General features: G+C 32.1%; 2 protein-coding genes across 2 annotated transcripts in view; one reads left to right on the plus strand and one right to left on the minus strand.

Moving 5' to 3' along the window:
- Positions 1–887: 887 nt before the first annotated feature.
- LOC105627751 (upstream stimulatory factor 2-like) lies at positions 888–7,722 on the plus strand. The gene is made up of 5 exons (XM_012209030.1): positions 888–952; positions 1,053–1,425; positions 1,498–1,647; positions 2,100–2,301; positions 7,685–7,722. Exons 1-5 carry the CDS (start codon positions 888–890, stop codon positions 7,720–7,722), a joined length of 828 nt encoding a protein of 275 aa, XP_012064420.1.
- Positions 6,210–16,549, minus strand: part of LOC105627750 — a 111,576-nt gene continuing 101,236 nt past the window's right edge. The window contains exons 16-23 of the mRNA XM_012209029.1: positions 13,456–13,661; positions 11,585–11,685; positions 9,868–10,187; positions 9,191–9,562; positions 8,591–8,953; positions 8,215–8,428; positions 7,711–7,953; positions 6,210–6,355 (exon numbers count right to left, since the gene is read on the minus strand). Of these exons, the coding sequence (XP_012064419.1) occupies positions 6,210–6,355; positions 7,711–7,953; positions 8,215–8,428; positions 8,591–8,953; positions 9,191–9,562; positions 9,868–10,187; positions 11,585–11,685; positions 13,456–13,661 (1,965 nt within the window). The remainder of the gene's footprint in view (positions 6,356–7,710; positions 7,954–8,214; positions 8,429–8,590; positions 8,954–9,190; positions 9,563–9,867; positions 10,188–11,584; positions 11,686–13,455; positions 13,662–16,549) is intronic.

Genomic DNA, 16,549 nt, shown 5'->3' on the forward strand with positions numbered 1-16,549 from the left:
AGTACAGAGACGAATCACATTTTTTTTCGACAATACGATTTTATCGATAATGTCAGAAAATGTATGTAGTCCCAAGCTTCGCTTAACTCTAAAATCAAAGTTGGTCTTATAGACAATCGAGTCTTAGAGACTTAAGTTGTAGACATAAGTAACACACAAGTTTTGGCATATGACATATGATTTATTGCCGTCTCTTAAGACCATTCTACACAAACTTGCATAGCCGCATAAACATAAGTTTGTATGGAATAATCTTTAAAGTACGGCAATAAGTTGTACGTTATACATGAAAGTTTGTGCGTTATTACGTCTACAATTTAAAGTCTAAGTAAAAAAACACAATAAGCATCAGAGAATAACAAGCTATCCAATCAGAGAGTTCTGAGATATAATAACGAATTTACATATCAAAGCTCTAATTGGACACTTATTATTCCCTGTTGCCTGTGCCTTGTGTTTAAGTCTTAAGTGTTACGACAATTCTTGTACTTAGACTCTAACTGGACCGAAATTCGTGGACATAGCGAAGAATATAATCAAAAAATCATGGATGTTACCGACCGGATCATGGACATTGGCTACGTAGTTCAATGTTCACATTTTGTGAACATAGAGGCGTTTCAAAATAAAGCAACAGTTAAATCCTGGGTATGGCCGCTCTCAGGCTTCTCTCTTAGTACTAAACGCACTTATTGCATTCCGTTGATGTCTGATTGGACGAAATTTCATCCCCATCTTCCCCACCCTATTATGCGCAATGTTTCTCATCTTTAGAATTCCACCATGTGTAAATCATTACAAGAATACCGGTTTGTAATCTCACTTGTAATTTTTTCGGTATAATTACTACAAATACTTCAACGCGTTATTATTTATATATTAAATTTATGATCATAAAAGTATTGCCGCGTATCAAAATGGAGACCAATCATTTTGATACTATTGACGAAAGGTATAAATATTTTTTAGAAATGCAGCTTTGTGTTTGTCTTTATTTAATACTGTAAATATATATTTCTTTTCTTGATAATAAAAAAACATTCATGTTGCAGTGCAAATGAGAATGTAATAGGAGCCGAGACTGTTGATGTAGTTTTGGAAGAAGCTGAAATAGTGGATTGTGATGCTGATGAACAACAGGATGATGACATTCAGTATCACCTGTATGCAATAAATAGACGTAATAATACAGTAGCATACAAAGTTATGCAGGTCAGCAACGATAATAGAGAGGATAACGAAATTTCGATAGCTACTCCTGTGAATAATACTGTCCAAGTTTTGACTGCACCACTAAATGGACAATTATACGTACTCAGTAATAGCAATGACATTGTAACAACAGAATCCACTAAAGCAGTTGTACCTAGTGTAGCTAAACTGCATATAGAAGGAACACAGAATATTATAACCACTGTAAAGAAGGTAAATCATTTAATATTATTGATACATTTTACATTATCATTATTTTGTGTTTAGAAAGATAATTATATTTAGAGGGATGAAAGACGAAGGGTAACACATAACGAAGTTGAAAGACGTAGAAGGGATAAAATTAGCAGTTGGATTTCTAAGTTAGCAAAACTCTTAGCAGATTGTGAGCAGTACATGGATGAAGAAGATACAAAACCGAATTTAGAAACACTAGTAAGATATTTGTAAATTCTTATTAAATAAATAGAAAGTTTGTTAGTTATAAATCAATATAAGAAGGATAATGGCTAAAGATGCGAATAAATTATTTACTATTACTTAATTTATTTTCTTTAATTTTTATTCGTTCTTGACTGTTGTCCTTGTAAATTTTTAATCTTCAACTGTCGTTGTGAGTCCATTGAAACTTTATCAAATTTTTTAATATCAAAGTCCATTAATAGTGAGGATCAATGCTAATTTTTAGTTTTTATTATTAATTTTGATTAAAAATGGAGTAAAAGAATAAGTGAGAGTTTAAACATCAAAAAGATATAATAAAAAGGTTTATACAATTATTGGTTTCTTCATGATATCGGTTAAGGGTTGTATCTATGTTTGTTTTTATCATTTTTGACTTTATGTTATAACTTACATTATTTATTAATCATAATATTAATTTATAGAGCAAAGGAGGTATTCTAGCACGAGCTTATGAATATATTATGGAATTAAAAGATGCTCCGGACAAATTAACCCTTAGCTTGAATGAAAATGTGCTGTTAATGGAAGAAATTGACCAACTGCAGCAAGTCGTAACTGAATTAAGAGACGAAAATTCACAATTGAAAAACCAAGTTTCAAAACACGAAGATATAACTATACTCGGTACTTAAATCTTTATAAGGATTATACATCTTTATAAATGATTTCCTGTTCATTTATGTTATCTGATATAAATGAATATCTTTATGATAAGATGGAATAAGAACACACACATGGACAAGTATAATAGTTATAAAATGTTTATTTACATATTTGTAACTCAGCATATGTATATACAGTGTGTTCCAAAATACATGATTTAAAATACTATAGCAAGAAAGTTTTGGAAAAGTTAAATAAAAAGTTATTTATGAATTTTTATTTTAAACAATAAGTTTTGAGATACAAGAATTTAGATATGACCGATTATAAATTATCTATGTATATTAATAGGTGCTGAAAGGCGCGTTCATCAAAGGCCAATGTTTATTAATACTATTACAAGTGTAATTCATGGACAGATCATCTAAATGTAATTGGACATATTTAAATTCTCATCATCCCAAAAATTACTGTTTAAAATAAAAATTTATGAATAACTTTTTTACTTAATTTTTCAAGAACTTTCTTGCTATAGTATTTTGTATCGCGAAATTTTGAAACATCCTGTGTGTAATATGCGCGCGCGCGCGCGCGTGTGTGTGTGTGTGTGTGTGTGTGTATGTGAGTGAATGAGTGAGTGAGTGAGTGAGTGTGTTAGTATGTTTGTTTGTTTGTTTGTTTTTGTATTCGGAGAACAATGACAATCATTGTATAACATTCTATTGTACATATTGTAAACAATAATTAGCGAACAATTAATTTCGCAATGACGAGTCATCGTCAAGATGATTAAATTAAAGAAATATACAAATATACAAAATGATATCACCGTTTAATCAGTAATCAACTATATGTCAGATATATTGCTTAAATAGTAAGTTTCGCTTAATTACTACAAAACGTGAAGTTATTTCTTCTAACAAGAAAGTAGGTCTACAATATTTACACTTACAATACGTCTATTATATTTACAGAAAACAGCGATATCATGCGTTATCTGTGCTTTTCCTCTTGCATCATTAGTGTAGCGCGAGCTCGCTACGGAAAAAATAGAAAAAAATTATCTGTTTACTTCATCGTCAAAGTGTACGCACACGGTTATCAATATCAAATCTCAGAGAAAATATAAACACGTTTTTAAACACGTTATATGTACGTAACTGTCTAAATTATAACAATAACGCTTAGTTTAATACTTATTGCTTTGAAGCGTTTTTTCTCAAGTGTTGTGCAGATTCTGTTTGTATGACAGTTTCTGAAAAAAGGGGGAGGGAAGATAGTATTCTCCGAAATATAAATTAATCGGTGTTGAGATTACATTAAATATTATATGTAATTCACCTGTCAATGAGACACTTGTACATGAGAGCTTGTGAGTGCAAGATACGAATGTTCACGAATTTCGATTACTTCTCCGTCGTGACAGTGCAAGTATAGCTTTGTGAATTGTTTGTGAAAAGTGCTTGTGCATTACACAATATCATGTCCCGTAGACAACACAAGTGTCGTCAAAAGATGCCTGTAAAACTTATTGAGAAGGCATTCCTCTGAAGGATGTCTCTTAAACCTGCGTGTTGCTCAGGATTCATCTTTCCGTTACTTATTTTTAACAAATTACTCTTCCTTATATTTATGTTAGCCATTAAAGCATTTCATGTATTAGCGATATTTATTGAAAAAATCACATTCGAACTAATGAGTCATTTCTTCTATAAAAATAACTCTGAAATGAGTTGGGTCCAGCAACAAATTGCGCCTCTCCTAAGTCTAAACATCAACAGGCTAATGATCTCTCTGTACAGTAGGAATCTTGATCCATTCTTTTATCATTATATTGTCCTCGTCATATATAGTAATTTACGTTGTCGGGAAATAAGTAAAAATATACTTTTCTGTGTTATACAAAACGTAAGTTTTGTAACCGCCTCGCTCATACTTGTGTTATATCCCTTTAGACACAAATATCAAAAAGACAGAATAATCGCATTTGTTCCTTGTATGTAGAGAGAAAATCGAAAACACACTCTTTTTTTTATTACAGATCGGATCAAACAATTCTAATGAACGAAGACGTATTTCTTTAAACTTATTGGCAGTGTTGGAAACTTTCAGAATCCGTGATTAAGTCGCTAAAATTGCAAGATCGAACATTTTGTCAAGGGATCGCATAGATAATATGCATAATTAACACACAGAGGTTCTGCTGGCTGACAGATTTGCTCGTTGCTAGGTCATGTATCTTTCATACAAGAGTAGAAAAAATTGAGAGAGATTCCCTCGAATATCTCCTTTTTCCTCTTTCTTCTTTCTTTCATTTTTTTTTTCTTTTAAAATCTTGACGCTTTATATCGCAGTTGAATAAAGAGGCGTGATATGCGAATACTTACATATCTTGACTAATCACTTTTTTCATTTGTATGAATAATACTGTTACTATGTTGTTCCACGAAAACATAAACTTTATTTTTCTTTCCTTTGCTCTCTTGCGTTTCATCTTCTCGTTTTTTCCTTGTCCTTTCGCCGTTCGCAATTTCGTATAAACTACTACAAATATTACCATGACGCGAAATAACGAACATTAGTTAGGCAGTAAGAGTTACCTTGTATAGCTCGCTGAAGATTTTCTCTACAAAATACATCTATATTTTCGTTGAGAGAAAAGTGGTATGTGGAATCGCTGAATTTCCTCGCAAAATGAATCAATATGAATTTCGTGATCGAACTTGCTAACACTTGCGCAGAACGTGTTATTACAAACGATTCTCGTTGTACATAAAATTGGTCGAAAAAATTATTCTCAAAATAGTCAAATAATTTAGACGAAGGCGAAGCTCGTTTAATTCAATTCAAATATTTTCTGATCGCTCCTGTCGCATTTCTCTCTCAAGATTACAACCTCAAGATTTCCTCTTGAGGAAGCATCTCGGTTGTCAGTCTTTCGATATCATAAAAAATACAGCCGTGTGACGTACCATGCCAGCTTTACCACCCAAAAAGCGATTGCGTGTGTAACAATACATCATATATTATGTATATCATGTTTTCATCGGCATTTATCAAGAATTCGCGATGAAGAATGACTAGTACTTTCTCTTTAGTACTTCATAAGCCCGCTATTGACTTTATGTTATATTTACTATCTACTTCTCTAAATGTCTCTCTACTTTTCTAATCTACCCTCATGTCCGCTACTATTAATGTAAAGTTTTTAACGTCAAATATCTACAAGATCGATTATACATCTTTCTCAGTTCGTAACAAATATTTTTCTTCTCCGAAACGTTCTGTCTTTAGACAGTGTTAATCTCAAACTAAGCACCGCCATATACGTAACGTCGAAGATGATCGAACATTGCTTTAAGACCTAAGAATTAGAGGAGCACCGATTCGAAGACTCACAAAATCCTGGTTAGGCATAACGAGCGACGGCCCGCAAATATTTAAATTGGACGATGACATTTGATAGAGACAAACGTCTGTTTTCGTGAGAGAGGCAGTAAACGAAAAATCATTGAAAGTTTCTTCTATTTTCCTCTCCACGAACAATGATCAAGATCGGTTGATAGCGATTATTTTCCCTGCCTTAGAAGAAGATTCGAGGTATACTTCATAGGACAAAAGCCATTTATGAATTAACACCTCCGTGCCGTATATATGACGAGGCGCTGTTCATCCTCGGTCCTAGCGATCAGTGGTTCGTTCATCGATCCACGAAGAATAATTTCCACGATTTAACCGGTTGCAAAGTGAGCAGTATTACTCTGATTGGAATATCAGTTAACAAAGATATTCTCGAGTGTCTGCTCACAAAGGTTCTTAAGTTTTGAAGCAACCATATCGAGATGTCTCGCGCCAGGATTTCGATAGGACGATGCAGCGTCATTAGCTGCAGCTTACAGGTCAATATACGGTACGAAGGTAGGCCTGTCTCAGGACGGTTGAAGCCGCGCGCTTTTCTTACTGCTACCAAACATGAACCATGTCCCAACTTTCCGTCCCAACGAATTAGTGGTGCCTTGACCACCGACCATTGTCGTGGGCATCTCGTACGCGGACTCCCTCTTATATGTTTTATCTGTAACATCATTAAATTAATATATAAGATAAAATAAATCGATATCGAATAAATCAAATTAAATCGATCAAAATCGGATACAAATGAATACAAAATAAAATGCGAGATATTACAATGAAAAATATACCAAAGAAAAGATAAAAATAAAATCCTGACTGAGGTATATTTTTCACAATAAATTCTTTACAGAATTAATTTAGGGGGAATTATTTCATAGGAATGTTTCGACCTTTATTTATATTATTAGGGTCTCGGAGCGATTGCGATTAATATCCGAACGTTTCGGCGCACAGTGATTATATCTAACAAGTAACACTACCCAAGTGCCGGTTTCCCTGAGACTGTGCATACATGTACATTGAAAAATATCTGACATGTATTCTTTTATATTTGCTCAAAAATTTTAAGGATAGAAAACGCCTGAATGTATATAGGGGTGAATTCCAGTATTTGACGAAGTATTCGTACGTTTGTTACAGAATGGGGAAATATACGGTGATTTTCGAAGTTGCTGAAATGCCAAATCTGCTCTCAATTTTTGAGAATTCAATATGGTGGAACCAATATGGCCGATTTGATTTTTTTTAAACAAGACAATAAGACATTGTTGCTCTCTCCAAACTCGGGAATAAAAAAAAAATGTTTTATATTCAATATAAAGTGTAAGCATCTAATAATAATAATAATATAATTTTATAATAATAATAATATTTATAATAATAATTTTATCTCCAGTTTCTCTATATGACAACAGAGATGATAACTGCAGAGAAAAAATTGTAATTTTTTCTGCAATATCTAGGATATTAGAATAGCTTTACAAGTATGCACATTTATATAATAAAAAATCATGACTTTAATAATGGATAAGCCAAATATTTATGTTAATAAATATTTATAATTGCAAATTTATAATTGCAATTCGATAATATCAGCGTTCTTCAATTACTCCGGATCCTTCAGGCCCTTTTTATACCGTCGAAAATTTGCCCGGAGATAATTTTTAATAGTATCTCGTCAGTATCCCTTCATAAGGGCATTTTCTTAAAACGGCAGATATAAAAAAAATACTTGTCAGATATTTGTCAATATACTACTTTCAATATACTACTTTTCAATATACTATATGTATGCACAATTTCAGAAAAATAAAAAATCGACGTATGGCACTTGAGTGTTATTTGTGAGATAAATCTCTAAAAATCTATATTGTATTCATAACATTTAATTTTCATCGATATTGGCGTTTTCTTTCATATTTATGTATATCATTTATATGGTCGTACTTATTCTTAAAAATAAAATTGTATTTTATTAATATGATTATAGATAATGTCACAGTGGCAAATATTTACTGCGAGGTTTGATCGGTGGCCTGTTCTGCTGTCTGCTGGCGGCAAGCCTGGCAAGTTGCCTAGCTGCTGCTGGAAACTCCAATCCATCGTTTCTATCCTGAGCTACTAGCCTTCGTTCCTCAGCCATTGCTGCTAGCCATCGCCGTTTCTCTTCTGCTGTGCGGCAACAAAAAAGTAACCATTTGTCTCGGACGCAGCTGTATACCTTCAGGCAATGTCTCACTGTTACTCCCGATTGAAGGTCTACAAAGAAAATCAATTATTAATTTGATATATCTTCATTATAAATGATCGTGATTATTTATACATCGTATATATCCTACCGATTCTATTTTAATTATTTAATAACCTACTTTGCTATGATGAGTAATATACAAAATGAACAAAAAATAATAAAATTATATAAAATTATAAAATTTATAAATTATTACTTCATTATCGTAAATTACTTTCTTTCGTATCGTATAACAATTTAAATTATAGAAATGCCATTAACAGCATTACCTTTTCCATCAGGCACGTCAATGACTTCGCTAGTGTCGAGATAGATACGACCTTTGTAGACGTAAGTATTACGCTTAAGAATGTCCTTCTTGCAATAGACCAGTTGATGATCGAAAAGGAATAACGTAATGTTGTTCGTCCACATACCGGTCTTCACTCTCATCGCCTCACCTTGATAAATAAGTTGCGACGAAACTTCTATGAGATCCTCACCCTGCGACCAATTGTCATCGATATTAAACATATTTCTCAATAAATTTTTTTTATTAACCATTTTTAATTAACCATTTAAAATAAAGCATTATTCAAATAAAATCGATAGCCAAAATGTAAATTTTAAAGACAATTTTATTTGCAATTATGAAAAATGACATACCTCCCAACCTTCTACGCGCAATTGCCATGCGGCTAACTTTTCCAAACTTTCCATCCGCCTTTTTCTCTCGTTGATCAATACAGCGACGTCTCTCATCGCTTCCAAGGCCTCCTGGATCTTGTGATAATCCGGATGATCGGTCTTCGTATATTTCAGCAGCTCCGCCAATTGAAGAGGATATTTGCATATTCGTTGGATGGGAGTTAATAAATATCCATCCAAGGGGATTTCTATGAGGCCCCTCATCAATCGACAAGCTTCGAAAAATTTGCTATAACGATTGTGTTGATAAAGTTCTTGCAGCGTTGCCGTGGCCATTGGGTGGCTGTTGCAGTATTCGGAATACATGCGAAAACCTGCCCTCTGAAAGAATCAATAGTACCTCCTTTTTCTTTAACTTTATCTAAAGGTATATAAACAGAATTCTTTCTAACGTCTCTCTAACTTTATATATAGTCTAAAATATATATAGAAAATTAATATAAATCTAAGAAAATTAATATAATGAACACACTTACAGACGTATCAATTAATTTATTATTTGTATAGATGAAATTATCAACAAAAAAGAAAATTCAATATAAATTTGATAATGCTAACATGATTGAGGAAGCATTCGCCAACGCAGCTTTTGTACGGCGCGTTCCAGTCGATGCGATCTTCGAGGTCCTTCAGGAATTCGGACTGAAAGTCTAGGAGCTCTTCGAGATTAATGAAGATCGTCTCGATTTGCTCCTCAGTAAACATGTCCGTTCGCCTGCGGCATTCCGCGATGTAACCCTCAGCTACATCGCGCAGAACCTTGACGAAATCGCGCTCAGTCTGAACAAGCTCACGGACTACGCTAGTCCTCACTTGCTCGTTTGAGAGTAGGGAGATGCTTGTTCGTCTTCTGAGCTGAGTACCCGAGGATCCTCCTGAAGCCATCGCAGCCAAACAATCCTCCACCGTGTCCTCTTGGCTCACGCGCAACTTTACAAATAAATTTATTTCACTGAGTTTGTTTATTATATATATGTTTAATTTAATTTAATTACGTAACTTACTAAAAATTCGATAACTAAAATAATTATAAATAACAAATAAATAATTATGATATTATTACTCGAGATAATTCTAATGGAGATAAAGATGGCATGTATAATTCGTTGATAAATTGTTATTAATATGATAATTATATTGTATACATATTAATTATTATATTAAACATTTTATGTATTATAAATAATATTTATTATTATTATAAAAATTGTATGGATTTATTTAAGAGTATTTACCCTGACAAAAGCGGCAGGAAACCATCCATACTCTCCTCTGCAGCTACCCCACCACCAATCCCTGTCCAGGGTATCGAGAACATCGATGACATCTCCAGCACGAAAAGCCAACTCTTCCGACTCCATTGCTACATGATCCCAAACGGCTTCGGCTAACATGACAATCTCCTCATCCATCGTTTGCTCGAATGATTTTTTTTTATCCGTCAAGGAAGCGATCGAGGATTCGGAATCAGACATCATTTCATCGTCTTCTGATGTTCCGGCTCTTCCATCCTGCTCGTCCTCTGATAGCACGTTGCCACTGGGTAATCTCGCGCCTATTTTTTTTAAGAATAGAATTTTGTTGTAATAGAAATAAATAAACAATGTGAGTACATATCCTTAAACAGATTGCCCAAATATTGACTCAAATTTTAAACAAAACGTAGTTGAAGAAATAAAAATGGAAATTAATCGGTACATATATCGATAATATATTGTTATCTTTTTAATAAATATATTACAATTTATTTGCAAAATTACAAAGAGGATATTAAAAATAAAAAATAAAATAAACAAAACAAAATTAACCTTTTCAAAGAAATATCTTTTCATTTAATTCTTTAATATAAATGTTTTGTCTGAACAAAACAATCGATTCCTACAAAGCGTCCTATAACGTGAACGACATTTCGCTCCGTTTACGCTCGTCGAAGGAATCCCTCTGGAAGTTATTGGGACAACAAGTACGTCAGCCCCCGGGCCAAAAACCGTCCATTGTGCAGCTCTCGGCGTGAGCGGAAAAAGAATGAAACAGTAATTTTCATGAGATTCCTCGAGAGAAGGTAACCAAGCCCGCCGGAGTATCTCTCTTAAGTATTCAGTTAACTGCGTACATGCGAATTGATCGCACCCTCGGGAAGTCGCATCTCTCGCGGGAAGGAGAGCTACGAACGTGCAAGAAAATGCTTTTACTAGATTCTCCGGCAAACCGGGTTCCTTATTATTATAATGCAAAACAGAAACGTTTCCACACGAAGCAACGTTCTTATAGGGATGAAACTGAGCATGATTATTACAATAGGGACATCCCATTCCTTACTCTCGCACAATTAGCTTTCCTTCTCTTTTCTTTCTCTTTATTAAGAGAGTGCATTCAATGGCAACACGATGTGAATGTTTCAACAATATCTTTACGAGGAATGCATGCTGAATACTCTTCAAGGTGATGTCTAGAGAGAAACTGGTGATCTCTGTGATATACAGTGCACTAGATGTCATCGAGGTTTTTCTACTGGCGTGTAAACTCTGTCCACCCAGCAAACGCGTTCTGACAGAATCCCTCTAACAATTCCGATACCGCATGAAAATATCTTTTTGAATTATTTATTCAATAAAAATGATTAAAAAGAATCTTAGTGAATCTTTTTGTATCGTTCTCTTACATTTTTCTTTCCGTCTCAATTTTTTTATATTACATTAATATAATTATATAATGTATTTTTTAAAAATCTAGAACGATCTACAATTAATTTGAAAATAATATTTCGAATGATATGAGTAATTCTTCTCGATAGAGATGATTCAAGAAGAGAACGTGCCATTTCTCGTATTTTACAGACGATAAGAGAACAGTCTACGCGCGTGCTTGGTAGACAAGACGAGAGGAACGTGATCTACGTCAGAGAGCTCGAAGTCTATCTTAAGTTAAAAGGTCAAGTATGATGATGTTTACCTGCGGTTTTGACGCGCATTAACGGCGAAAGCTGATTGATTCCCAGTGGCTGGCTAAGCGATCGCCTCAAATTTGTCCGAGAACTCCTCCCTTTCGCGTTACTAAAGACCGCGAGAAAAAGAGAAAATATTAATTTGACATTAATTCGTTTTTATACCGCGTTAACGTGCGGCGTATCGAGCGAAGGGATCGACAAAAGCGTGTACTCAGGTATTAAGCATATCGGTACAACATTCAGCAACAGATTACAGTATAGGTAGGTATAATATGTATATGTATAATATATATAGAGTACAACACACGACAAGAGGTATGTATATATACATATGTATATATACGTATGTTACGCGTGGCACAGATCAACTTTTTACTGGAGGAAAGATTAAAAGAAGGTGGTTTGTTATAATACCCGTCTACCTACCACTGGTCTCCCTCGATTTACTGGAAAGGTTCGAGAACAAAGAATTTTAAGTTTTCCCAAGTTGTCACTTGTTTTTCGGGGGTTGTTGATTCGAGATGTGGGAATCGCAATATAAGTGTCGCGTTTGTGAGAGGAAGTCAGAATTGTTATTGATTCGAAAATAAAAAAGCAGCGAGCGAGCGAGCGAGCGCGTCAGGCTACAGTAGGTATGGCCGTGCGGCTAAAAAGAGCGGAATTAACAAGCGATATATCTTTTTACTTCGTATGTTTCTCTTTTCTTTTAATGCCTCCTTGACACTGCTAGCTTTTTCACACTTGCAGAGTGCGAAAGATTATGCTCGCCTCGATTCTGGAAACCCAAGGAAACGTTGCTTGGATCTTAAATATTTATTTTAATTATACATCTGTCAAATACAATAGAATATGACAACTTTGAACGTAAAACAAAATATTCAATATTTTTAAAAGTTTTAATTTGATATTTTAAAAAATTATAATAAAAGGTGTGTAAAATAATAATATTATAAAATAATATTATACTATAATATTATTATAGAAGAAAGTCTCTATCAATTACAATTCAATTTTAAAAAAAATCTTGTAATTTTTTTAGATAAAACACATTTTAAAAAGTAGCATATATTTTGATTAAATCTGTTGTCGAATATTTTATATATTTTATGCGTTAAACAAGACTCTCATACATTTTAAAGGTTTTAGTTTGAGGTATTTGGAAAAAAATCACATAAAAGAGAAAATGTAAGATAATAATATTGTAAGATAATAATCTAAAAAAGACTTTCTTTCAATTCTAGTTCCATTTTTTTAATTTCGTAATTTTTTAGATAAAATATATTAAGAATAACAGTAATATATTTCATAATTAAATCATGTATTTATCGAATGTAACAATTTTACGCATAAAAATATGCATTTATAAATATTTTTAAATGGTTCGATTTGAGATATTTGAAGGAATTATATAATGAAAAATAGAATAATAATAATACGATATAGGATAATTATATGATGATATTATGAGAAGAAAACTTCTCTCTCAATTATAATTCTCTGTTCAGCAAATCTTTTAGATAGAATACATTAAGAAAGTAGCTTTGAGAATAATAAGAAAGATCATTAAAGCTTTTAATAGGGTTTACCTTATTCAAACTCCTTTTCTCATTATTAAAAATCGCTTGAATAGCTTCGATTTTATATCTATCTAAAAAGAAAAAAGTTCTTTATATTTATATATTTTTCTTTTGTTAAAACTTTTCAAGAGGCTTCTCTAATCAACTGTACTTCAGTTCAAGGATCCAAATGCAACGGTTGCCTGGGTTTCCCCAGCCTTCGCGAAGAGCCGATGTGATTCGCAAATGGCGATGATTTAATGAGGCGTACGCGACAAGGGTTGCTTGAACACAAGCGCGATTATGATGATTAAACGCACCTTCTGAGCGTAACGATATCATGGGAGGAATGTCTCGGGCTGAGCCTTGGCGGTCTCGATTTGATCGGTGATGGAGTTGACAGCATCCTGCGATAATTATGAACGTATCCAGATCTGGTGTCCCATTGGAGCAATCTCTGCCCTCCTAAATCGCTGTTCGTGCGACGCACATGATTATGCCGCGACGCACGATTCTGCAGATCCGCCTGGAACAGTCGTGCGATTTTGATGAGGAACTGCAATTAATTTGTGTCACGCTGAACGCGCTTAATTCATCGCACTTCCAAGTGAAACGCGCAAATTCCCTATTTTCTCTGCAATTCGCAGATAGTTATATCACAGGTCTACGTATCATGAACGTATTAAATTTATTGGAAATAACGAGAAATTTAATATGTTTCTTCACTATGTGCTATTTCAATGTAATTATAAGATACATAAATAAAGGTCCTTTTATGTTGCTTTTATCCGAAAGATATAAATCTCCTTTGTTCTTTTTTTCTTTTTTTATTTCTAATATAAAACTGTTTTTTTAAATTTCATACGAATTTTGCAATCTTTAGATATACAAAGAGAGATAACCATATTTAATCTACAGAATGTATCAAACCAGTATTACTCTTTTTTTAAAAATGAATTTGGAATTTGGGGAAAGAATTTTTATTACTAAAGCTATCTGAATTGTCTAACAGTGGCATTTTAATTTTCTGGAACTGCTGAAAGGATGAGTCAAGTCTGAAATTTTAAATAGAAGCAGAATTCGAGGAAATTGTTGACTGGATCTTTTAAAAACAAATAACACTTGTTTAAAATTTTTTTGATATTACAGTTTACGAGAAAAATAAGGAAGTATCATAGATTATGAATCATTTATCTAGACATAATTATTTAAATTTTAGATAGAGGAGTTTAAATTAAGTATACTTTTAGGATTAAACCTATGAGATTAAAAAAATTTTTTAAATACTTTTTCTTCCATTTTTATTTTAACTGAAACAAAAACATTAATAAAAAATAATATTATTTTTTGTTAAGAGTAAAAGGTATTAAAATATTTTTATTTAAAAATATTTCTTTGCAATAGATCTGTTCAATAATATTTTATTCACCTATGTTTAAATTAAAAATTTATAATCTGTTACAGTTTTCTTATTTTCCACTTTATTTCTAAAAATATAAATACCATTACTCGATTCATCACGTAAGATTTGATCTCTTACCGATCTTTGATTAAAATTTTAATTTGAACTCCCGATATTAATGTCTGGATGATTCATATTTGTGATATTTTTTTTCCTCATAAATCGTGAATCAAAAAAAAGTTTAAGCAAAAATTGTTTAATTTTAAAAGACCAATCCAACAATGTCTTATGCGATCTATGTTCTTATTTACTTTGTCAAACCTTGTTCAGAGCTTACTTCCGGTTAGTTTTTTCAATATCGTCGTTAGTTTAAATAGATAAATTGAAAATAAAATTTTTCTCCCTAACTTCAAACCATTATTCATTTCCGAGAAAAAACTAGGATAACCCGGTATATATGCCGCACCTATCAAAAATTTAATTTATTAAGTATTATTTATTATGTTTAAAGTAAATGAACTATATCAATAAAAACTTTGTACTGTCTACTATTATAAAAAAAATATTAGAAATATTTGAAATATCTGAAATATTTATATTTCGTATTAAAAAATGAACTTTTTTAAACCCTTGCATTTTTGCCGTATATCCCATAGGGTATACGACTATTCATAGAGGGAGGAGGAGTACGACTCATGAAAAATTTATAAATAATGCATATAAATAAGACTTAAAATGACACAATAACTTATAAAATGCGTTTATAAAATTTTATTAAGGAATAAGAATGATAAATATATATGAAGTAATAAATAATACAAGCTTCCCATGTATTACAAGTGTTATGACATGAGGTACATATTTCATACATTTATTGCATTTAGTGCACTGAATTCAATCTCTGCAATTATACTTTGGGCATAAATCTCGCCCGCTAAAAATGCTGTATATCCCAAATAGGTGGGATATACAAAACAACAAACAAAGAAGAACAAAAGCAAAGTACTTATATTTTGTTATACAACATGCTTTACTATTTCTTTACTCATACATGTATTACAAAATAATCACTCATGTATTACGAAATAACCACTAAGTCTTTTGCACGTCCTAGTAATCATTTTATGTAGATTATAATTTACATATAATAGTGTTATTTAACACAGTGAACAAATATCGATTCAACTTACAATAATTTCATTAATATTAACAGTAAGAAATTGAAATCGTAACACTATTCTAATATAACATAAAGGCATGTAACAGAGTAGTTGCAGGAAAATTATCCCCATTCCTTCTATTTTTTCTGATTTCTGCGACGTAAATCTCAGCGCGGCGTATTTATCCTATATATGTGATCTGATATAGTCTGTATATAAAATATTTTTAATTTTCTAATGTGCTATTAATAATATTTTGGCTAGTTTCAGAATGAATTCTTCTTTAGCAGAAATATAGAGATTACTCTTTATTTTCTAATACTTTGCATTATATCTATAATTTAGCTTCAAATATTAACTTATAAAAAATTTTTTGTCTATTATTCTAAAAGAGAATAAAATAAAATGTTAAAAAAATAGGCCAAAATATATACGCAAAGATAAAAGATATATGATTAATTATACAATTCTAATTTGTCAATTTAAAATTAGCACGATATAATGGAACCAGTTTTGACCTAATTCAATCAGTCTTCATCAACCGCAATTGCATAAAATAACATTCAGTTGATTAAAATTAGTAAATACACAATTAAAAATTTTGAGATAAATAACATATATAACATATATGACATATAAATAAAAACAATATTCAAGCTATAAATATAGTTCCAAAATAATGTCATGCAATATTATATGATGAAGTAAAATACAATATTAGTTGTCGTTATGATTAGAAAAATAAAATTAATTAAATTAATATAAAAAGAATATAATGTAATGATGGATGAAATTTGTCACTTCATCTCGTATAAACATTGTATCCATCTCTCTCTCTCTCTCTCTCATATA

The sequence above is a fragment of the Atta cephalotes genome (assembly GCF_000143395.1).
Source record: "Atta cephalotes unplaced genomic scaffold scaffold00010, whole genome shotgun sequence".
Lineage (NCBI taxonomy): Eukaryota > Metazoa > Arthropoda > Insecta > Hymenoptera > Formicidae > Atta > Atta cephalotes.